The sequence below is a fragment of the Sminthopsis crassicaudata genome, chromosome 6 (genome assembly GCF_048593235.1).
Source record: "Sminthopsis crassicaudata isolate SCR6 chromosome 6, ASM4859323v1, whole genome shotgun sequence".
Lineage (NCBI taxonomy): Eukaryota > Metazoa > Chordata > Mammalia > Dasyuromorphia > Dasyuridae > Sminthopsis > Sminthopsis crassicaudata.
In genome coordinates this window covers 232,818,496-232,842,726 of record NC_133622.1, presented here as the reverse complement: position 1 = coordinate 232,842,726, position 24,231 = coordinate 232,818,496, and the positions used below count along the sequence as shown (strand labels likewise).

The following is a 24,231-nucleotide window of genomic DNA, read 5'->3' as shown; positions in this document are numbered from 1 at the left end:
CTCCACGGGTTCACCCCACAGACCACCTTAGAGAGACACAAGGCATGTCCTCCCTAAGTACCATCCGGAGCCACGTCTCGCTTCTACCTCAGACTTCACCTGGTTTCATGTGGTAAGAGACAGGAGGAGAATGGTACTGACCTGCAGGACTTGGGGGTAATCAAAAGTCTGGTCCTTGTGGCAGCGCTTGCGAGTGGCAAGGACGCCCTCAGAGAGGTTGGTGCACTTCTCCAGGACCAGCATCGACTCTCCATGCTGGGCTTGGAGAGCCTCCAGGTCGGAGCGGTACTCAGGATGAAGGGCCATCTGCGATGACAGAAGGAAGTACCTCCTGGGGCTGAGAGGAAGAGATCAAAGTGATTGGAAGGCTTCGGGCAGATGCTCTAGGCAGGCCTAGAAAGCCTTTGAAGTCAGACAGAGCAAAGAGCATTCTCCCTTGAAAATAACTGTCCCGGATGGGCCTCCCCTTACTTTGGTTGGGAATTACAGGCAGAGAGGGTTACTTTCTGTTCATGCGTCCATTCCACAAATATTTATTAAGTACCTATTGTATACAAAGCTTATTGTTAGATGATGAGGGTGATGCAAAGTTGAAATAAGAATTAGTATGTGCAGTCCAGTCAGGAGTAAGATACATAAATAACTTGAAAATGCCATAATATATTATAAAAAGGACAATAATCAGGTCCCCAAGTAAGCCCACTGCCAAAAATGGTACTTCAAGGATGTTTTTGACAAAGTTTCTTGAGGGGTCACAAAATTTGGCCAAAGTACCCAGCCAAATCTACTCCAGAAAGGACTAAGGTCAGAGAAGGGGTTGGGCTGAGGGGAGAAGGTGTCTCAGAGACTTGTTAGCCGGGCCAATCTATGGCTAAGTTACGTAAGAACAAAAGGCCTGAACATTTGTAAATATCTAAGTTATTCTGAGGAGTAAGAACTGATGCTATTTCCTCAGTTCCTCCAAAAGCGCTCCTTTTGAACAACGTCATGCATCAGAAGACTTGGTATATTTAACAGCTGGCATGACCCGTCCGTCATCTGGTAACAAGTGCCAGGTCAAGCCCTAACCCTTGTCTCCTGGTTCCTCTGGCCAACGTACTACACTGCCTCATTCAGGTAGCTTTGGGGCCTCAGTTTCACCTTCTGAGAACAGGCTCAGATTCATCCCATTCTTCAAAGAGAGGATAGGGTGATAACTAAATGCAAATACATGAAGCACTCAGCTACCATATCAATACTAATTCAGTATGGAATTGTACCTCCGCTGATGTGGCTATGGGGAGAAGCGGATTATGAGAGGCAAGATTAATTAGAAGCCGCAAGGTTAGTCAAGAAATCAGGAAAAGCTCTCAAGAATCTAGTAGAAAGAGCATGGGATTTGGAGTCAGAGGGCCTATGTCCAAGTCATGGCTTAGGACACGTCCAAATTGATCAGGAAGTTACTTCAACACTCTTGGTCTCAATTTTTTATTTATAAAAGGAGGCAGATGGGATCTGATGACCTCAAAGATTCATTCTATCTTTAACTTTTATGATCTATAGTGCTTGAGAATCACATTTAAATGGACCACTTGCTAATTAACAAAAATAAAAAGATACAGTCCTTGGTACTTTCCTTTTAAAGAGCTCCGAAGTGTTTAGTTTAATTAAGAGCATTCCACCTATATGAAAGAATGCATTCAGAGTTGGTCTAGAAGTGGATGGGCAAAGTGCTGGTTCCTATAGGCAAAGACCTCTCTACCTTCTTGAAGAGAACCACAAGACTTCAAAATAGGGTTGGGAGGATTATAAAAAGGCAACATTTTTTCTAAAGATGACCAAGAAGGACCGAAACCTTTTTGGCCGGCCCTGCTGACTGGGCTCAAGAAATAATTAAAAACAAAATGTCACCAACAATTGGGCCAACTCCATGAAAGAGCTGTCTGTTCTTATGGAAGAATGAAATTAAAGCAGTGGTGTTTCAACTTCTTTCTGATACAGGCCAGCACAAGAGGGTCACACTTGGCCTAGGACATCAACTCTAACATGTCATGAAGTCATATGGTTGAATTAATGGAATTGGTTGTTAGGAGGCCGACTTAAAGGCAAATTAGAAAGCATCCTGGAACCTGAATGTAACTGAAAGAAGGAGCTGGGTTTCTGTGATTCACAGCAAGTCACAGCTTCTCTGAGTCTTATTCTCCCTTATTGTAAAGTGGGGACGATGGCACTTGTACCACCTATTTCACCATATTTTGGGGAAGAAAGCAGTTTATAACCCCTGAAGGGTGACACCAGATAGAAGTCAATAACACACAAGTGGGTATCACTTAGAGGCTGATAAAGTGTTTTTCTCCCAACAAACCACTAAGGTAGAGAATGCCAAGAATACTATAGCCATTGATGAATTAGGCAACTGAGGGCTGAGAGGTGAAGCGATTTGCTGGGCCACAGGCCTAATAAACACTGGAGATGGGACTCGGGCTCCAAATCCGGGGATCTTTCTCCTACCCCAGCAATGAAATCTCTCATCTTCGTATATAAGTTTGATGTCATCATTAGATGTTCTCTGGGGCTCCAAAAAAAGAAAAATGGTATTTCTGGGAATGACCTAATTAAGACTAGTGCCAAAAACTGATTTCATCCCTCTGCTAAATCATAAGCAAAGGCCAGGGAGAGGGTTTGGCAGGACTTCATTACATGGGGGCCAAATGCAGATTCAGGAAGTCATTTATATCATAATCTAGTCACTTTCTACCACCAGCTCTCCATACACCCACTCCCACCACCTCCCCTTAGTCTCCTTCCCTTCAATTTCAATATTCCTATGTGAACAAAGGAAAGCATCAAACCATCCCAATGACAACCAGAGAGTTTGGGGCTTTTCCCAATCGGAGCCCATCTTACCTTTTTACCCTTGGCACATTTCACTCCCTTCTAAGGACTAGCGTGGCTGGACCATCTCCTGAAAACGCCCTCCTCTCAGCCACCTTACTCTGGCTCGCCCAGTTCCTTCAGTCACAAATGGCCCACCCGCACTCATCCACTGAATTCTTACTTCATCCACTCAGCATCCACCAAATATTTATTAAGCATCTACTATGTGCTTAATAATAGGCACAAAGACAAAAATGAAACATCCTCTGCCTTTTACCTAGTCCGAAGTAAATGCTGTCCTTTTCCTACTCCCATTCAGTCAGCACAGCACTGTTTTATATAACTACATAATGTATTGATCACACAATGCAGTGGAGTAGAGAAGGCTCAAAGACCAGCAGCCTGCAAAACTCTCAGGGGCTAAGATTCAAATGAAACTGGGACAGTCTAACAATAAAACACAAATACTGTGCCATTCAGATGATATTCTTAGGGGTATGGCCAATAGGAATCATTTCTCCTCTAGTGAAAAAAGGAAGGAGAGAAGGAGGCAAAGAGGGAAAGAAGGAGAGAGGGAAAGAAGAAGGGAAAGAGGGAGGAAGGAAGGGAGGGAAAGAGAAAAGGAAGGAAGGAAGGAAGGAAGGAAGGAAGGAAGGAAGGAAGGAAGGAAGGAAGGAAGGAAGGAAGGAAGGAAGGAAGGAAGGAAGGAAGGAAGGAAGGAAGGAAGGAAGGAAGGAGGGGGAAGGAAGGAAGGAAGGAAGGAAGGAGGGGGAAGGAAGGAAGGAAGGAAGGAAGGAAGGAAGGAAGGAAGGAAGGAAGGAAGGAAGGAAGGAAGGAAGAAAGGAAGGAAGGAAGGAAGGAAGGAAGGAAGGAGGGGGAAGGAGGGAAGGAAGGAAGGAAGGAAGGAAGGAAGGAAGGAAGGAAGGAAGGAAGGAAGGAAGGAAGGAAGGAAGGAAGGAAGGAAGGAAGGAAGGAAGGAAGGAGGGAAGGAAGGAAGGAGGGAAGGAAGGAAGGAAGGAAGGAAGGAAGGAAGGAAGGAAGGAAGGAAGGAAGGAAGGAAGGAAGGAGGGGGGAAGGAGGGAAGGAAGGAGGGAAGGAAGGAAGGAAGGAAGGAAGGAAGGAAGGAAGGAAGGAAGGAAGGAAGGAAGGAAGGAAGGAAGGAAGGAAGGAAGGAAGGAAGGAAGGAAGGAAGGAAGGAAGGAAGGAAGGAAGGAAGGAAGGAAGGAAGGAGGGGGGAAGGAAGGAAGGAAGGAAGGAAGGAAGGAAGGAAGGAAGGGGGGAAGGAGGGAAGGAAGGAAGGAAGGAGGGAAGGAAGGAAGGAAGGAAGGAAGGAAGGAAGGAAGGGGGAAGGAGGGAAGGAAGGAAGGAAGGAAGGAAGGAAGGAAGGAAGGAAGGAAGGAAGGAAGGAAGGAAGGAAGGAAGGAAGGAAGGAGGGAAGGAAGGAAGGAAGGAAGGAAGGAAGGAAGGAAGGAAGACTTCCATGATTCCCTCAATAGGCCAAATTCTAAATTTTTTAAAAGATCATGTGACATTCTAATTCTGTCACTTACGAAAGCTGTAAACTCCTTTTAAAGGAAAAATGACAAAAATCCCACCTGAAGCCAACAAACTTTACAGACGCCGGCAGTAGTAATCTTTTACAGATTCCCATTAGGGAAAAAATGGTAAAAGGAGGTGGGGCAGGGAAGACTGAAAATAAAAGACAATGGTCTTACTACTCCTTTGGATACCTCAAGAAATGTGAGAAACAACCCCAAGAAGCAATTCTCACAAAGTGCAGCAAATCTAAAGCACTTGTGTCCCAGTCCCATACGGGTAATGAGAGCATCTTTGCCTCTGTCAAGGGATAGAAGAAGAGGAACAGTTCAAGCCAGAAGTGCAAGCTTGGAGGGCAAAGAGAGAGGGAGACAGCTGCCGTTCAATCAGCACAGGGCATTTTCCCCACCAGCTACAACCTATCCCTTCTTTCTGCCTCCCAAGAAGAATCACAGCATAAATAAAACTCTGGGATTTAAAGCCCCAAGGTGTCTTGGAGAATAACGTCACTGATGACTGGCACATATATGTACCCTTCAAAGTTTACTCAGTCATCTTGCATACGTGACCTCAGAGCTCAGAGAGATTGTCACTTGTCCAAGTTGTCAGAAGGTTCCAACTGCAAACCATTCACCAAGCTGTCTCTCCTAGGCCAATCCTTCATTTTAGAAATAGGGAAACTAAGGCCTTGAGAAGATAAATAACGAGAAGGCATCCTGGGGCTCAGAGCTGAAAACGCTCTTTTCCCACCCCTGATTTTACAGAGGAGGAACCATGAGTCAAGAGATGAGAAGCTTGCTCTGGCCATGGCAGTAGCTAAGTGGTTGAACTTGGCCTCAACCCCAGGCCTTCTTGACTCCACATTCAGCATGCTTTCCATTACATCCCTTAATTCCATCAGACCCCACACCAAGTCACGATGTGGTCTGCTCCCTTCATTACCAAGCCCCAGGGCCCTAATAACCAGCCTATAAGTAGAAGTAAAACTGTTTCCAGATCACCAAGACTTCCTATATTGTTGAAATAAGAGTATGCCTTACACATGGGGGAGAAGGAGAAAGGAAAAGGGGGAAAAAACACTTTCAGGGCAGTGGCTAGGTGCACGGCCTTGCTCATAGCCCTCCTATCCTACAGGGAAAGAAGGGGTTACGTGGGGATCGCCTTACCCTGGTCCTCTCTCTGGCAGGTCCACCTCAGCTGACAGGGGGCTATAGACGGGAATGCTCACATCATAGCCCTGGCGATACGTCCACGTGGAAAAGCCACCTCCGGCCAGAAGAGCCCTGAAAAATGAAAAGGTCAGGACAATGTGAGGAAGAGGGATTCCAATTCAGCCAAGCTCCAGTCTAAGCAGACTGGACCAAAAGAGACTCTTTCTAGAACAACCGATGTTTCCTTCCTTTACTCACTCTTTCTCCCCAAATTCAATCCTTTTTAACCACCTCTGCTGTCAAAAATACATACAAATAGTCTCAGGCAAGAGCCTCCTTAGATATTTACCTCAGAGCCTTCAAAGCCTCTTCTGCCCCACCCCCCCCACCCTGATTATCAATTGTGAAATTCTGGGAATGAGAGGTGTCTGCTCAGGTCAGCTGAAGCCCTATGTGAAGGCAAGGAAGAGGAAAGAAAGGGGAGGAGAAAGGAGGGAAAATGGTGGAAGCAAAGAGCATAGAGAACTATTTAAGAAGTTAAACTGTGAAAAGGAGAAAAAAAAGACAACAGTTTTAGGGGTGGATGATAGGATCTAATGGAGGGTTTTTCAGATTCTAAAAGGGAAAGCAGATACTCCTGGTCTCCCAATGTCACTTCAACAACTCTCCCTGAGTGTCCATTACTTAATATCTCTTTGATATTATCTCTTATTCTCCTTCCAAAATTCGTGGAAAGGAAGAAGACTTAGCAGTACCAGATACCGATAAAATATTGATATTGATAGTTGAATATTAATAGGTATTTTAAAATATGCCATAAAAAAAGTAATTATCAAAATGTTTTGATACTGGTAAAAAAAAATTAAACACAACAGATTAGTTTTTGATAAATACCAAGATCCCAACTATTATGATAAGAACTCACTATTGAACAAAAACTACTGGGAAACTAGATCTAGATCAATATCTCATACCCAATACCAAAATAATTTTTTTAATTAAAGGAATAAGGAAAGTTTCATGACCAAAAAAGACAACACAGAAAACAAAACGGACAATTTTAGTTACATAAAACAAAAGAAATTATTACAACTAAAATTAGAAATGAAGCAAGTAATTGGGATAAAGAGATATAGTAGTATGTATGATAATGGTCTCCTTTCTGAGAGATGAAGAAACAGATTCAAATCATAAGAATATGAGCCATTCCCTAACTGACAAATGGCCAAATGATATTAACATGAAGTTTTCAGAGAAACAAATCCAAATCATCCATAGCCATATGAAAAAAAGAATGTTCCAGATGACTAATATTGGAAAAAGAAAAATTAAAGTAACTGAGGATCTGCCTGACATCCATCAGATTGGCAAAAATGGCAAAAAAAAAAAAAAAGGAAAATAAATAGTTCAAGACACCAAAGATAGCAAAGAAAGAAGAAAAACATCTATATGTACAAAAATATTTATCCTAGTTCCATTTGTAATGGCAAAGAAGTAGAAACCAAGCAGGTGTTAGTTAAGGAATGATTGAACAAATTATGGTATATGGATTAAATGGAATATAATTCATTCTATATGTTATACAAAATGATAAAGTTGATGCTTCAGAGAAAGCTGGGAAGACTTATATATACTGAAACAGAGTGAAGCAACCAGAAACAATAAATTTCAGCACTGTAAAAACAAACAACTTTTTAACACATAAGAACTCTTATCAATATGATGATTAGTCATAAATCCATGAGACTCATGTTGAAACATGGTACTCCTCTCCAGAAAGAAAGGTAATGGATTCACGGTAAAGAATATGAGACTCTTTTTTTCTAGATGTGGTCAATATTGAAGCAATTAGTTTTATTTTAACTATGTATATTTGTTCAAAGATTTTGTTTTTCTTTTTTTTTCCCAGTGAGGCAGAGAAGAAAGATGGAGAGAAGGTAGAATTTTTGCCACTGAAAAAATTTTTAAAAGAATTTTTTCTTCAAAGTTTATTTGGTTATCCCAGAAATATCTCAAACTCAGCATGTCCAAATTTGAAATAATCATTTCCCATCAAAACCTTTCCTTCTTCCAAATGGAAGGACCAACATCCTTGCAGTCTCATGTTCATAACCTGAATTCCACACTGCCAATGAATTGTCAAATCTTGCCATTTCTCCCTTCACAACATCTCTAGTATCCAAGCCTTACACTACTCACACATGCATCATCTTAGTTCAGGTTCTCTTCATGTCTTCTCCAGATTATTGCAATAGACTCCTAAGTGAACTCAATGTTTTCATCACTCCAGTCTGTTCTACATAATGTTTTCAAAGTAATTTTCCTTATATAGAGATCTGAGCATGTTATTCTCCAACTCCAGTGGCTTCCCATTTATTGTCTTTAAATTAAAATATAAACTCTTGTTTAGCCCGCAGAATCTAAACAACTGGGCTCTAATCTATCTTTGCCAACTCACTAGATATTCATTTCCCCTCCTTCCACACCATATGCTCCAAGCAATGTAGTTTTTCAGTGATCCTTATCATTTCAGTGCCTTTGCACTGGCCATCCCCCAGGTCTGGAAGGCATCCCTTCATTATCCCGCCTCATAAAGTCCCTCTTTTCCTTAAGATGCAGCTTGCTTTGCCTACGGTAAGCAACTCCTAAATCTTCCTAACTGCTAGTGGACAAGTGTATTTAACTACTGTGTGTGTGTATGTGGACTTTAAACTTAGGCTGTGTATATATTAATAAGACATGCCTCATTTTATTGTGCTTGGCTTTATTGAGCTTTGCAGATATTGTATTTTTTACAAATTGAAGGTCTGTGCTAACCCTGTGTTGAGCAAGTTTATCAGTGCACTTTCTCCAACAACACGTGCTCGCATTGTGTTTCTGTCACATTTGGGTAATTTTAACACAATTTCAGATTTTTTCTTTATTAGTATATCTTTTATTGTAATCAGTGACTGTTGATTTGACTATTATAACTGATTTGGAGCAACACAAACCATACAAGACAGCAAACTAACTCCATAAATATCATGTGTGGGGAACCAGCCATTCCCCCTCTCTCTTCCTCTTCTCAAGCCTCTCTATTTCCTGGGACAACAATGAAATTTTTGGTCATTTCTTCACTCAAGTCCAACTCTTTGTGACCCCATTTAATGTTTTCTTAACAAAGATGCTGAGACAGTCTGCCATTTCCTTCTCCAGCTCATTTTACAGATGAAGTAACTGAGGCAAATAGAGTTAAGTTACTTGCTCAAAATTACACAGGTAATAAGTGTCTAAGGCCAGATTTGAACTCAGGAAGTTGAGCCTATCCAAGTCCAGGCCGGGCCCTCTATCCATTGTGCCACATGGATGAATTCAAATTAGGCTAATTAACATCCCTGCAATGAATGGTCTCTAGGTGTTCAATAAAGGAGGAGTTAATGCAGCAAACTTCATTATAGTCTTATTTTAAGAAATTACCACACAAGATGACTATGCAATGATCAATTCTGAGGGACATGGCTTTGTTCAATAATGAGACAATTTAAACCAATTGCAATTGTTCAGTGATGAGGAAAGCCATCTACACCCAGAGAGAGGACCATGAGAGTTGAGTGTGGACCACAACATAGCATTCTCACTCTTTCTGTTGTAGTTTGCTTGCATTTTGTTTTCTTTCCCAGTTTTTTTTCCTTCTTGATCGATGTTTCTTGTGCAGCAAGATAATTGTATAAATATGTGCACATATATTGGATTGAATATATACTTTAGCATATTTAACATGTATGGGACTACCTGCCATCTAGGGGAGGGGCTGGAGGAAAGGAGGGGATAATTTGGAACAGAAGGCTTTGCAAGGATCAGTGTTGAAAAATTACCCATGCATATGTTTTGTAAATAAAAAGCTTTAATAAAATAAAAAAAGAAAAAAGAAATCACCACAACTAGCTTAACTTTCAGTAAAAACCAATACTGAGGCAAGATCCTCCACCAACAAAAAGATTACAACTCACTGACAGTTCAGAAGATTGTTAGCATGTCTTTTTAGCAATAAAGTATATTTTAATTAAGGTATATACATTATTTTTTAGACATAATACTACTGCCCACTTAATAGACCACAGTAAAGCATAAACATAACTTTTATATGCACTGGGAAAGCAGAACATTTCTAGGCTGCACGCTATTGTGAGATCTGCTTTACTGCTAGAGCTCTGAAACCCAAGGCCCGGCATCTCCAAGGCATGCCGGTGTGCTGGGGCTGACCCCCTTCCCCCACGTTAGGATGGGTGCTCTCTGGGAGCAGGGGCTGCTGCATTCTCTGTATCTGCCTGTCCTCTCAGTGTGGCTAAACCTGTTAGTTTCAGCAAAGACAGCTACTCCGCTCCAACTACTCTCCTAGCCAGGGACACCGGCCTCTCTCTCCCGCTCATTGCACAGGACACCCCAGCACTCTGACCGGCTATCTCCGGAGCATGAAATTCTCTCCCTTCTCACCTGCCCCCGGCTCCCTGGGGTTCCTTCAATTCCAGCTAAAACCCCACTTTCAGCAAGAAGCCTTTCTCTGGTCTCTTCCTCACGCCAGGACCTTCACTCTGAGATTATCTCCCATTTACCTGTAGATATAGTGCTTGCATGTGTTCTCCCTCTCCAGATATGAGATTTGACGTTTCTTTTTGTCCCCAGCACTTATCCACTATTTGGCACAAAGAAGGTGCTTAATAAATGCTTGGTGACTTGACTTGACCCGAGTGAAACAACCTCGGACAACCCGGGGTCATGCCCTATGAAGCACCAGAGGGGGTTATTGTAGAGTGGCTAGTACGCTGCAGAATGATAATTTTTTTTTAAAATTAAAGCTGGAAGGACCTTAAAACATAGATGATGACAGCTGGAAGGGAGGAGTATGTCCAAGATAATATTCTAAAAGATGTCTCTGAAAAAAAAAAAAAAAAAAAGCCAATCCAGCAATCAATGGAACTCAGAATAGCTCAAGGAAGATTCAGATAAACACGCTCTGGTTAAAGACCAACTCTTAACTGAATAGCTCTGCCCACCCTCCCCCATCCCCACTATTCCCACTAATTTTCCAGGGTCACTGAGGTTCAGCCTCATCTGTCAGCTGTCACCCACCCCCCTCGCCCCTCATACGAGTCTCCTGTTAATCCGAATCCCAGGCAGTGCCCAGAGCCCAGGAAGTGAGTAAGCCACGAGTGCTGCCTTTGCAATTTTCCCGCACGAAACCTCCGTTTTCCCTCATTAGGAAGCATTGGCCAAGTAGCTTTAATTGGATCCGGTGAGTGGGACGATGACACCTCATCAGCACCAGGAAAGCAGGTGTGGGTCTGATCGGTTTTTACAGTTCCTCGCTCCCTGGGGCACAAACACCCCGCAAAAGCGCTGACGAGAGCAGAACTTTTACCATTTCCACGTACTGCACCATCGGTGCCAAGGGGCTGAAGCTGGGAAACCACACATTCTGCAGCCCTGATTGCTCCCCAAGCCCTCTCCGCCCTGATGACAGCCTACATCCCATCTAACAGGCCCCGTTTAAGTTCAAACACTTTCTAACCAGCCTCCAAATCCCAATCTGTTTGCTTAAGCTTTGGGGAAACCAAGAGCAGGTGAGTGACATAAAAAACCCTCCCTTGCTGCATGCTCCTGTACAACCTCAGGAGCGTCCTTGGCAGCGCCAGGTGGCCCAGGTGGACCCCGATTAGCACAGAGCACTGAATCGGGCCCCAAAGTGTTTGGGCAGGTTCCAAAACCCTGATGGCACACAGGCCCTCTGAGTCTCTGTAATAGGGAAGCAGCTATGGTCCTAATAAACCCATACTATGCACAGCAGGCCTGAGAAGCTGTGAACTCATTGCCCCTCCAACCTCGAGAAACCCAAAGAATATGACTTCGATCAGGCTTGAAGATGTCCCTGAATTTTGTACTTCTTTGTCCGTGATTAGTCTCATTATCATAATATGCTTACCAATGAGGCACAAGTTTATAGTAACACTTATTTTTAAGATTTTAAAGCTCTCATCATAAATAGAGGAACATAGGATAGTTTACCTCTCAGACTTGTGGAGAAAGAAGGAATTTGTGTCCAAAGGAGGACTAGAGATCATTATTGATCACAAAATAGAAAATTTTGATTATATGAAATTAAGAAGCTTTTGTACAAACAAAACTAATGCAAACAAGATTAGAAGGGAAGTAACAAATTAGGAAAACATTTTTACGGTTAAAGGTTCTGATAAAGGCCTCATCTCCAAAATATACAGAGAATTTACTTTAATTTATAAGAAATCAAGCCATTCTCCAATTGATAAATGGTCAAAGGATATGAATAGACAATTTTCAGATGATGAAATTGAAACTATTTCCACTCATATGAAAGAGTGTTCCAAAACACTATTGATCACAGAAATGCAAAGTAAGACAACTCTGAGATACCACTACACACCTGTCAGATTGGCTAAGATGACAGGAACAAATAATGATGAATGTTGGAGGGGATGTGGGAAAACTGGGACACTGATACATTGTTGGTGGAGTTGTGAAAGAATCCGGCCATTCTGGAGAGCAATCTGGAATTATGCCCAAAAAGTTATCAAACTGTGCATACCCTTTGACCCAGCAGCGCTACTACTGGGATTATATCCCAAAGAAATACTAAAGAGCGGAAAGAGACATATATGTGCCAAAATGTTTGGGGCAGCTCTTTTTGTTGTAGCTAGAAACTGGAAGATGAATGGATGTCCATCAGTTGGAGAATGGTTGGGTAAATTGTGGTATATGAAGGTTATGGAATATTATTGCTCTGTAAGAAATGACCAGCAGGAGGAATACAGAGAGGCCTGGAGAGACTTACATGAACTGATGCTGAGTGAAATGAACAGAACTAGGGGATCATTATACGCTTCAACTATAATACTGTATGAGGATGTATTCTGATGGAAGTGGATATCTTCAACATAGAGAAGAGCTAATCTAATTCCAAATGATCAATGATGGACAGAATCAGCTACATCCAGAAAAGGAACACTGGGAAATGAGTGTAAACTGTGAGCATTTTTTTTAGTTTTTCTCCCCAGGATATTTTTACCTTCCGAATCCAATTTTTCCTTTGCAACAACAAAAAAATTCAGTTCTGCACATATATATTGTACCTAGGATATACTATAAGATATTTAATATGAATGGATCCAGACAACATGACCTCTGGCATTCTGGGTTCTAAGGCTCCTCCCTCCCAGCTCGGACATTATGGCACATCTAAGTTTCCTCTCTCTTTACATGGAAAAAATTCTTCAGCTATTTCCTCCTTTTATAATAATAGCTAGTATTCATATGATGCTTTGAGGTTTGCAAAGCACTTTACAAATAATGCCTCAGTCGATCTGCACCTGGAAGGGAGGTACTGTTATAACCCTCATTCTGCAGATGAAGAAACTGAGGTTCTAATTTGCCCAAGGTCACAAAGTTAGTTAATGTCTGAAGCTGGATATGAACTAATCTTCCAGACTTTTTAGTCCAAAACTTTATCCACTGAACCATCTACTTATTGAATACATATTCTATAGAAAACTTGGACACATTCTTTATGTCAGTTAACATATTATAAAATCAGAGGTAATTCCAGAGGGGAAAACAGGTCAACAGAATGTGTTGAAAATAAGAAATTTTTGTGTGCAGCAAACACAAGAGCTAGGTGAGTACTAAATGATGTGGGAATGAATTAATGCAGTGTTAAGTGAAACACCTTACAAAAAGGATTCAAAGTGAGATTGAAGTAATTTTTTAGATATGCAACTGAACTGGAAAAACCAAAATGTGGAGCAGGAGGTGTTTATTCTATGTTCAAAGGAAGCTCTTATCCATCAGTTCCCCATTCATTTCATAATCTTTATCATGATAAGTAACTTGTGAAGAATACAATTTGCATTACTTTCAAAATGTTGTAACAGTAAAATACACCCTTAATTTGGTGAGATTATAGAGTTAACTTCTTACAGTCCTCGGGCTCAAGGCCGACTGCATCTGTCCAGACTAGACAGAATTCTCAGAACTCTGAAGCCTTTTGCTGATGCTAAGTAAAATTCCCTTTCTGCCACTGAGTTTCTTCTATTTTTCTTCCCAGTCCCTTATCCCTCAGATGATGAGAATTTTTCCATGCTGAGTTATCTCTTCACTGGATACTCATACATCAGTCATCTGCTCTCTTATATGGGTACTTACATTGCCTAATAGAGTTAAGCTGCAATTTTATACTCAACTACCTGCTAATATATGACATAATCCAGCCTGAAATTTTCTAAGTTCAAGGCATCAAGATCTTTAAAATGAATGTGTGCCCTACATTTTCAATTCCCAAAATTCAAAACACCATCAAATAAATTTATTTAAACCAACAGATATAAAAATTTACCATATAGATACCTGCATGTTAAGATAAGCCCCAGCAAATTTCCCCACTTAAAAACCCATAAAAACACAGCAGCAGCAGCAGCAGCAGCAGCAGTAAATGCAATATCAAGAAAGAGCAATGAATTTGCTTAAGCTACCAAGGGGATGGCTTCTTCTCCTTTAAATCTGACCCCTATATTTCCTGGGTAAAAACTCTCATTGGCATCTAATTCATAGACCATTAATACAGAAGGCGATGTGTATTAAGGTAATACATTTGCAAAGGATGGACCTGAGATATCACCCACTATTAAAAGGGTTTTTGGGTTGGGGGGGTTGACTCTCAGATCATGCTGATTTTCAATGTGGAGCAATAAGAAAATCCACAAAAATAACTACTGACCATTCCCCAATCCAGAAGCCTATTTGGGCTGCAAGATAAAACTTTCTATATGAGATGAAATAAAATGATTCATCACTTACCATGTGAAAACCAATGAGAGAGAGACAGAGACAGAGAGAGAAAGAGAGAGAGAGAGAGAGAGACAGAGACAGAGACAGAGAGAGAGAGAGAGAGAGAAGACAGAGAGAGAGAGAGAGAGAGAGAGAGAGAGAGAGAGAGAGAGAGAGAGAGAGAGAGAATGTGTGTGTGTGTATGTGTGTAAGAAACATTATTTCACTTTTGGAAACCTTACCATTCAGGAATTAACAGGAAGCCAAAGTAAGCTCTGTTTACCTGATATCCCCTTGCCATAATATAAAATTCTATTTAACATATGTGCCTGATAAAAATGAAATCAATCTCCTATTCACATCCATACATTATACCTACAATAATGTGCCAAACAGAGCTCAAGGTTTTGTAAAAACAAAGACGGGGAGAGCAGGAGGTAAAGACATTGCATTTTTAACAGCTCTTTTCTTTTCCAGCTCAGTCTCCTCCAGTGTTTCACATTCCAAGACAACCAAATCCATAATAAAGTAGCCCTTTCAGAAGCCTGTGGGCCTGCAGAGGATTCCTTCTCCAAGGGAGGCCGTGTGGTTTGACTGCCCTCTACAGATCATTGGCTTTCCCACACCCACTTGGGGACTGGAAGCTTTCTTTTAGCAAGACTATGGCTGGCAGGAATAAGGCTCCGAAAGAGCCCTGCTGCTTTCCAGCGTATTTGGCAATGCTCAGTTTATAAATTCAAACGTGACGTTTCTTAACTCTTAGAATCACTCTTGAAAAGCTGGAAGAGAGATTGACTGAAACCAGTAAACTCTAGTCTCAGGTCTGTCACAAAGACTTTGAGCAACTTACCCCTGCTGTGGCCCTGATTTTCATCCTCTATAAAATGGGGGGACTGGACAAGCTGCCTTCAGGGGCTATTCCACCTCAAGGTCTCTAGTTAGTGTATGTTTGTGAATTAATATACATTCTTTCATTCAAACATTCCTAAGTGCTTATGTACAAAGCACTGTGGGATACTCTGAAGGAAAAGACAATGATACTGATGAGACTAAGAAGTGCTCTGGGGCCATTGTGAATGGCCCTCAGTACTAGTTCCCACACAGAACAGAATGAAAACTGGAGGAGACCTACAGTAAAAAAAAAACCTCACTCACCAGAATGCAAGAGGAAAATGGTTCCAATTAATTCAAATATAACAGCAGCAGCAGCATTATTGATGGGCAGCTGGGAGTATAGGATAGAATGCCAAGTCTGAAGTCAGGAAGACTCATCTTCATGAGTTCAAATCCGGCCTCAGCCACTATCTAGTCATGTGACCCAGGCAAGTCACTCTGCCTGTCTGCTCTGTTTGCCTCAGCTTCCTCATTTGTAAAATCAGCTGGAGAACAAAATGGCAAATCACTCCAGAATCTTTGCCAAGAAAACTCCAAACGGGTCTTGAAAAGTTGCACAAGATAGAAATGAATGAACAAGCTAGCGCTGATATAAGTACAAGCATTTTTATGTGTTAAGGGATTAGAACCTCACAACAACCCTGTGAGGGAGGGGCTTCTCAGCCTCATTTTACAGAGAGACAGAGTGGGGTACTTTTCTTGGGGTCACACTGCTGGCAAGTAAAGAAGCAACATTAAGACTCTAGATCAGGCCTCTAAGTCCTGTGCTCTATCCACTTCTCTTTTGAAAATCTTTCTAAAATGCTATTAACCTGGTAAATCCCAAGTGAAAATTTACCAGATTATTGAGGATCTTATGTGGTCTCTGAGTCATCATTTGGAGTCTTAACAGTCACCATATAGAATTGTAGATATAAGTGAAGGCATAAAAGACTGAGTAAATCTATGTAAACCCCGAAATTGCTTTTTTAAAATAAATCCCTGACATGTCAGTTTCTTAAAAATAAGACCTTTTGATAAATGACCAGTAAGACTCTTGTTCTCAAGGCAGCTGAGCCTGTATTCTCCCTTACACCATTTCCAACAAGTGAGACTGCGGAATCTAAATGCTTGCGGTAGCCACTACAGATGCACATGAGGCGAAGCACAAACTCGAACAGCAATTTCATTCCTCAAGAGGGGCCAAGAGGGCTACAGGGAAGGGCATTTTTCAAGCTGTTATCCCACCTCATTATTGCCCTACAAGAGCCTGATGCTTCAATAAGGCACAAATATAATCCTAGATCTCCAAAGGCAACACCAGAGGAAGCCAAGCTTTGGCAGGTTCTACAAGCAAGGAGGGTGGGATGTCCAGACTTAGTACAACTGCACACTCACTGTCCAAGCGCCAAGTGGGCTCGGCTCAGCAAGGACCTTCAGCCAAGAGCTGGCTACCACATAATACCTTTTTTTTTTTTTCCCCCAGCAACTACAACTCCATTAAGCCATCTACTAAGGCATGGAGCCTGACAACAAAGGAAGAATTCACACCAGTGACATTACAGTTCCTTTAATTAGCTCTTTACAAGAACAGGCACTGATTTTGTAGAGATGGAGAACCAAAGGTGGCAAATACTACACACACTGTTCAATACAATGTGTTGGTTGATTTGACTGAACTATTTTTTTTTCTTTCTTTTAAAATTTTTGAGCAAAGTTCTCTTCATGTCCAAGCCCACTATGAGGCACTCTCTCTCCCTCATAATGCCTTCCTTCTAATAGTGCCTTTCTCTTTATTCTAACTAACTCTGATTAGTCTAACTATGTGCTCCCCCAATTCTATTTCATATTTACCATTCTTGGTGTCTATTTCATTCCTTAATTTTGTCTGTAATCTCTTTCCCGCTTGCTCATCCCCTTACTCTGGTCTTAGTCAGAAATAAGTTGATGATGCAGTGGTTGCAAGGATTCAAAAGTGACCCTGAAGCTATTCCTATTCCCATTTTTTTAAGGCTTTTTAATTGGATGAGCCCTGAGACACTACCCTCGTTTTCTGCACAGGTTATCTATGGAGATCACTTTTGGAAAGAAAACTCAAACAGGGGGAAGGGCTGGGCTTGGGGTTAGAGACTTGGGTCCAAGAAGCCTGCCTCTGACCATTTACTGGGTATGATGTCTCAGACAGGAAGCTTCCTATCCCGAGCCTTCTCCTCTTCCACTCCACCCACAGTATGATCCAAATACATATTGGTCTTAAGACTACTGAGACAATGAGGTGGCCCAGTGAGTAGATGGAGCATCAAGCCTGGAATCAGGAGTTCAAATCTGGTCCCACTTAGCTATCTGCATGATCCTAAGCAAGTCTCTTCTCCTGTTTCAGGAGTTTATTTATCTGTAATATAGAATGATAATAACATCTCCCTCCCAGGGTTATTGGAGATTCAAATGAGATAATAATTGTAAAGTTCTTTTCAACTTTTTGGTATATAAATGGTAGCTATTCCTACAACTGCAACTACTGAGAATTCTTTTTCTCCTTTTCTTTCTCCTCCTTTTCCTTCTCATCCTTTTCTTCTCCTTCTCTTTGCAGATTAGAGATACAGATGCTTCCTCCAGTAGCCCAGATTTCAGTTTGCTCGTGCTTTAGTACATGATCTTCAGGAACTGCTATGAGTCTCCCCACGGTGGGTCTTTCTGATATTTGTTGACAAGTCCTGAGATAAGACTTACAGTCTGCTGAGAGACTTCACTCAAAGCTTCTTGAAGGCCAGAGTTTGCATTCAACTGACAGAGCCAATGCAAGCTGGAAGTCATAGGCTGTAAGTGCTACAAGGGGCCTCCTAGGCCCAGTTCCCTGACTCTGACAAGAACAAAATTTCCTTCTAGCACACATGTCCACACTGAGTGATCATTCAGCCCCCACTTGAAAACCTGTAGCAGAAGAGAGGTCATTCCTCTGTGGATGGCTCCCACTGTCATTAACTCTTTTCTGACGTCAGACCAAAGTATTCTTTTTGTGACCTCCACCCACTGGCTCTAACTCTGCCTTGCATGGTCCATTCTCCAGTTTTCTTCCCATCCTGATCACCTTCTTCTAGATATTTTCTGGCTTCTCTATGTATTTCCCAGATAGGCAGAGAGAGAGAGGTAGGAAAATAAAAAGATCGGGTTTTTTAAGCATTTACTATGTATCAGACTCTGTGCTAAGTGCTAGGGAGACTAAAAGAAAGAAGAAATGCAGTCTCTGCTGTAGAGCTACATTCTAACGGAGGGAAGACCAAACATAAAGAAGAGGTGAGAAGCTAGAAAAGGATGGCACATGCTAAGTAGCATGACTAAACAAGTCCTTGATGTGCCTAGAACTCAGCAAAGTAAGGCTAAACCTGGCCTACAAAAGGCCTGGGTGACTTCTAGGATGGAATTTCTTTCTCAGGTATTTCCTAAAATGTGGTGCCCAGAAGTGGATACAAATCCTCCCAATGTAGCCAACCCTAAGGAGGCAATAGTGGAACTCCCAATTCTCAACACGTAAAGCAGCCCCTACATAGCATTAGTCAGTCTGATGGAGTTTTTCTTCTTCCATGTTATATCATTTAACACTCTATGATCTTATATTAATTTGGTTCTCTGCCTTACAAAGCTCTTGTAGAGAGAGTGCTTAGTAAAGTTTGAAGAAGTACCAAAATGAATTTGTTTACATTATATTAAAGGCAGAATAATAGTTTGGATTAGAAGACCTCTGAAGTACCCTTCCAAAACCATGCCTCTATTTATAAAGTTGAATTTTTGGAAGAAAAGTACAGAATTTTACATTTACTCCTACTAAATTTCTCCTTATTAATTTTATCCCATGATTCTAGCCTATTAAGATCTTTTTCTCATATGCCATTAACTTTTTCTCCCAGTTTCATGTTATTACAAATTTGATAAACATTCCATCTAAGCCTTTATTCTAGTCACTGATAAAAATAATTGAGCAACAAGAAACCAAAGACAGATGTCAGAGAGATTCAGTTTGAGGGGGGTGGGGGGGTCTCTTCAAGCTGACATTAAATCTTTGGGTCTAGTCCCTCAACCAGTTTCAAAGTCATCTGATTATACTAATATCTAGACTACATCTCTTAGTTGTATCCATTAGCATAGCAAAAGAAAGTTTCACACAGTCTGTCTACAGCCTGTACCAATTAACCAGTCAAATTACTCTGATAAAGCAGGAAATGAAATCAGGATGGTAGGATCTGTCCTGAATAAAGCCATGCTGGCTTTTAGGAACCCCTAGTTTTGATCCTACATATTAGCCAATCTCACTGGTCTCTCATTTTCCCACTCTACTCTCTTCCCTTCTTTTGAAAACAGAGCCATGTGCTCCTTCCCATCTTGCAGGAGCTCTCTAATAGATCTTTCATAGATCACCAGTGACTAAACAATCACACCTGCTAGCTCTCTTTCTAAAATGGTGTTGATCTAGATGTGATAATCTGAACTCATGGACAGTAGCCAGAGGCTGTTTTCTAGCCACTTGTTTTAGGTTTCTAATCCTTAATGGTTTTTGGGTTTGGGGCTCTAACTTACTTCATCCAAAAGTTTCTTAGTAGAAAAAACACAGAAATCAAGAAGCAGTTTTATTTGAGTTATCTTAGTGAACCCAGTGATCATTCCTCTTATCCTTGCCCAGAGGGGTATTATGAAGCATCAGAAGGGTACTAATCTAGACATGGGTTCATAGTCAGATCCCATAGTATTCCTAGCCTCCAACAACATTTCCTTAAAGGCTTGCTTACAATATCTGCACATCAAAATCGTTTAGGAAGCCTGGAGAGCTATCACAACAGAGATAATCTTATCCGATGATCTTCTCAATATACAAAAAGATAAAGAAACAAAGAAGTTCATCCCTACCAAAAGGGAGATTAGACCAGGGGTTGCCTTTTGTAGACAGTGAGAGCTTCCAAATATTCCAAAAACAAACAAACAAACAAAAAAGCCCATTCTGTTGGAGTCTGATCAAGAAGACAACCAACCACAATTCAAAAACAATGAAGATGAAGCATGCTACCCACCTCCTGATGGCTAGAGTATGGACAGATGCAAGATGGGATATATATTTTTTCAGACATAATTAATGTGTGGATTTTTTTTTTGTTTGACTAACACAAAAAAAGGATTTATATGCTTTTATAAATTTTCAGGGCACATAAGAAGGTGAGGATGTCTAAAAAAAAAAAAGTCATCAAAGCATTTTTTTTAAATTATAAAAGAAAACAAAAGGAGAACTGGAGGGAGATCCAGAGAAGCAGTTTTGCTTTAAAACTGGATTTATTACAAACACATACACACACACACACACACACACACACACACACACACACACACACACACACACTTTTTTTTAAAGGGAAAACTTTGTAATCTAGATTTGCTGTTTCATATGCAAACCTCATTTTCTGTTCTTTCTATTTAGAAATACTCATGCTAATTAGTATTTGTTATTTATAATAATTTGTCCTAACCATCTACACAGAAAAGACTGAGCAGAGGAAAATCCAACTGTCCACACTAAAAAATGCAGTTAAGATAGATAACCTTCATGCCCATCAGTATATTTACATTGGACAGACACTGCAAGTAGATGAATGGAGCCCAGAATAGAAGAAGAGGAGGACAGCAGATTGGATTTTCTATGGGAAATGACAGAGCTCTTTTAATGATCCCAGATTCTCTCTTAAATCCAGACCTATTTTTTTACTACCAGCATACTACTAGCGTTGTATACTGCAAGTCATGGACCATTATAGTCTCGGAAGAATTAAAATTCTGCATCTCTGAAAAAAACTATGGAGAGCAGACATATGATGGGAGTGAGCAAGCCAGGGTACATAATAAACTACAAAGAACAACCAGATGCCATCAAAGAAATAAAAGAAAATAGAAAAGGTGAACTATTTATGAGTTTATCTGCCCTCATTGGCCAGCCCATGTGCTCCCCTGGTGTCTACAAATTATCAAGCAAAAGAAAAGCCCCCAGAATACTGAGTGGTCTTCTCACAGCGAACTCATCGAGGGAAATGAACAAGATTCCTACAAGATAAGCAGGCACAAAGAGGTGATAGATCCCCATCTCAGGGACTGAATATACATGTCAAAGAGAACACAGATCCAACTGAGTACAATTATTATCTCACAATTATTAAAAAAGAAGGACTGCTAACCATGGTGATTAGGTAGCTATTGGGCACTCACTCAAATCCTAATCACTGTGTCTTTTGGAAGAAGTAAAATTCTAGCTGCCAGGAGAGGCCCCACCCTCAGAAGCTCTTCCCAGCTATTCCCGCTCCAGCCAATTTTCCATCAAAGCTCCACTTTGATCTCCAAATGGCTTTTGCACAGGTGCCCAACATCATCTAAGCCAAGGGATCTTAATCTTTTCTGTACTGTGGATCCTTCTGGCAGTCTGGTGAAACCAAAAGACTCCTTTTCAAAATATTAGGGGTTTTTTTTTTAAATTCATAATTGAAGAAAATTTTCAATTTCAGTTAAAAGTTAGTGGTTTTTTTTTTCACCATCCAAGTTCCCAGATCCTCTGAAATCTGTTGTTCACAAACCTTACTTTAAAAATCTCTAATTTAAGCTATTTTAAGGATAGTTTCTTTCACAGGGAAGAAAGAAACAGGTCAATGGAATCTAGTAAATAGCAGAAATTACATCATCATTCAGTTGTAATGGATCTTCAGTGATTATTTCACCATAGGAAAAAATCAAAGGCTACTCACCTGTCTCTGGGGACATCTAGGGCTGTATTGTAATCTGGAGGTTCCCCAGGTAACATATTGAACAATAGCTGATTTGTGCCTCGATCCCACCTATTAAAAAAATTGCAATTAAATTTAAAAAGAGGAACAATAGATTTTGAATGTTAATTAGTAGGAAGCAAAGATTTACTAGTAGCATTCTGGCCCCTAGACTAAAAAAGAACTTCAGTAATGGACAGAGCGCATTCTGGGAATCCCACCATCTCAGGGGGCATCTTCTGGGTTCTCTCAAAGCACGTATGGCCATGGGGACATGCAGAAAGCCTCATTTAAGATAATTGAGTGTTTGGGGGTAGAAAATACTATCTGTATCCAGAGAGAGAACTATAGAGACTGAATGCAGATAGAAGCATATTATTTTCACCTTTTTTTTGGTTTTGTTTTGTTTTTTTCGTCCTTATGGTTTCTACCTTTTGTTCTGATTTTTCTTTCCCAACATGACTCATATGGAAATATGTTAAAAATGAATGTACACATATAATCAATATCAGATTGACTGCTAACAAAGAAAAGGGGAAGATAAAAGAGAGAGAAAAAAAAATTTGGAATTCAAAATCTTAAAAAAATGAATGTTGAAAATCTTTACATGTAATTGGAATAATAATATGCTATTAAAATAAATTGTATTAAGTTTAATTATTCATTTAAAATTTTAAAAATAATTTTTTAAAAAAAGATCCTCAAGTTTTACCTTCAATTCACATCCCTGCTCTCTCACAGACCATACAAAGTGATTTGAGCAAGTTAGGCTGGTGTGACCAAAGCAGAGCTTTACTGAAAAAAAATGAAAATTTCAAGAAAGAATTTTCCCCTATCCTATTACACATGGGCAAGACCCTGTGCTCTTCTCTGATGCTTGGTATAGAATAAGCACTTAACAAATGCTTCTCCAAAGAAAAGAAAGAAGGGATTTGTTGAGGGCATTTTTCCCAAATGCACAGAAGAGAACAGAAGGAAGTTCAAAAAGAAAAAGAAACAAACAAGGAAGTTTGGAAACATATGGAAGTTACATGCTTTTTAAAAAGCTGCCTATACATTAGAGATTTGTAGTTTGCTTGGTTTTATTTGCCCACTCCAAAAGCTGAGGACCTTCTCCCCACTTGTCATTACTATCTCCTAGCTGCTTCCAACCACAAGGGTCAAGGGCAAGCACCAGCTCTTTCTCTGCTCATGAGTCCTCAGGCAGCAGAACTCCCCCTCCCCTTTGGGTAGGGGAGACCAAGGGCCATCAGACATGCAGCTCAAACCTGCAACAGAATGAATGGGGGGCAGCTGATTACCCCGACAGTCCTGCTCCTTCACACTGCAAGGGGCTACCCAGAAAGAAGGCACAGAAAGGGGCCAGGACCTGAAGCAGAAAGACCAAGGTGGGTGTCGGGCCGGGTACCTAGAAAGTTGGGCCAAGGCCTGTGCCGTCTCCTTAACACGCAGTGTCTTCTGGTTGAGCATGTCTATAGATGGCACAAAGAGGCAGGCCCGGTTGATGTCATCTGTGTAGAAATCGCTGTCTGAAATGGCCGTGAGCAGCTCATTGTACTCCCGAGAAATGGTGTTGCTGATGGGCACCCCAAAGTCATCGACATACTTTTTCAGCGAGTAGATGTAGACCTTGATCTTGTCCTTTGGGTTGAAGCCGCAGCGGTAGACATCAAAGCAGGTGTGCATCCGGCAGCTGAGGTCTCCCCTCTCCGGGATGGGGCTGTCGGCGGGCAGCCGGACCACAGGTACGTCGTGGACGCTGCGCTTCTCCACTGCCCAGTCACTCGAAGACTCAATGGAGTGGGGCCAGAACTGGAAGACGCCCGTGGCAATGAGGCCCAGTAAGACCACCGAGAAGAGGGTGATGTAGTAGAGACGATGCTTAGTCTTCATCCTTGGGATGAGGGCAGGACCCCGGATGTTGTACTTGACTGACGCACACATACTGGCTCAGACAGCCTCTTCCTCGTGCTCCTGGAGGCCAAGACAAGAACACAAATAAACAAGCATGTGGGGAGACAGAAGAGGCTGCATGGGGGCTCAGCGCCTTATAAACCCACATCTATCCTTTATGAAATAATGAATAGAATTATACATTTAGCTTGGGAAAAAAGACTTTAAATACTTTTTTTTTTTTTTAGTGCAGGATGGTAAATCTGGGAAGTCTGATATGATATGCAGGCAAATAGAAA

The 24,231-nt window shown here is 41.1% G+C and overlaps 1 protein-coding gene across 1 annotated transcript in view; it reads right to left on the bottom strand.

Moving 5' to 3' along the window:
- The window catches only part of EXT2 (exostosin glycosyltransferase 2), a 156,748-nt gene that overhangs the window by 127,293 nt on the left and 5,224 nt on the right, over positions 1–24,231 (bottom strand). The window contains exons 2-5 of the mRNA XM_074273745.1: positions 23,448–24,013; positions 22,022–22,111; positions 5,559–5,675; positions 142–337 (exon numbers count right to left, since the gene is read on the bottom strand). Of these exons, the coding sequence (XP_074129846.1) occupies positions 142–337; positions 5,559–5,675; positions 22,022–22,111; positions 23,448–23,983 (939 nt within the window). The 5' untranslated portion in view covers positions 23,984–24,013. The remainder of the gene's footprint in view (positions 1–141; positions 338–5,558; positions 5,676–22,021; positions 22,112–23,447; positions 24,014–24,231) is intronic.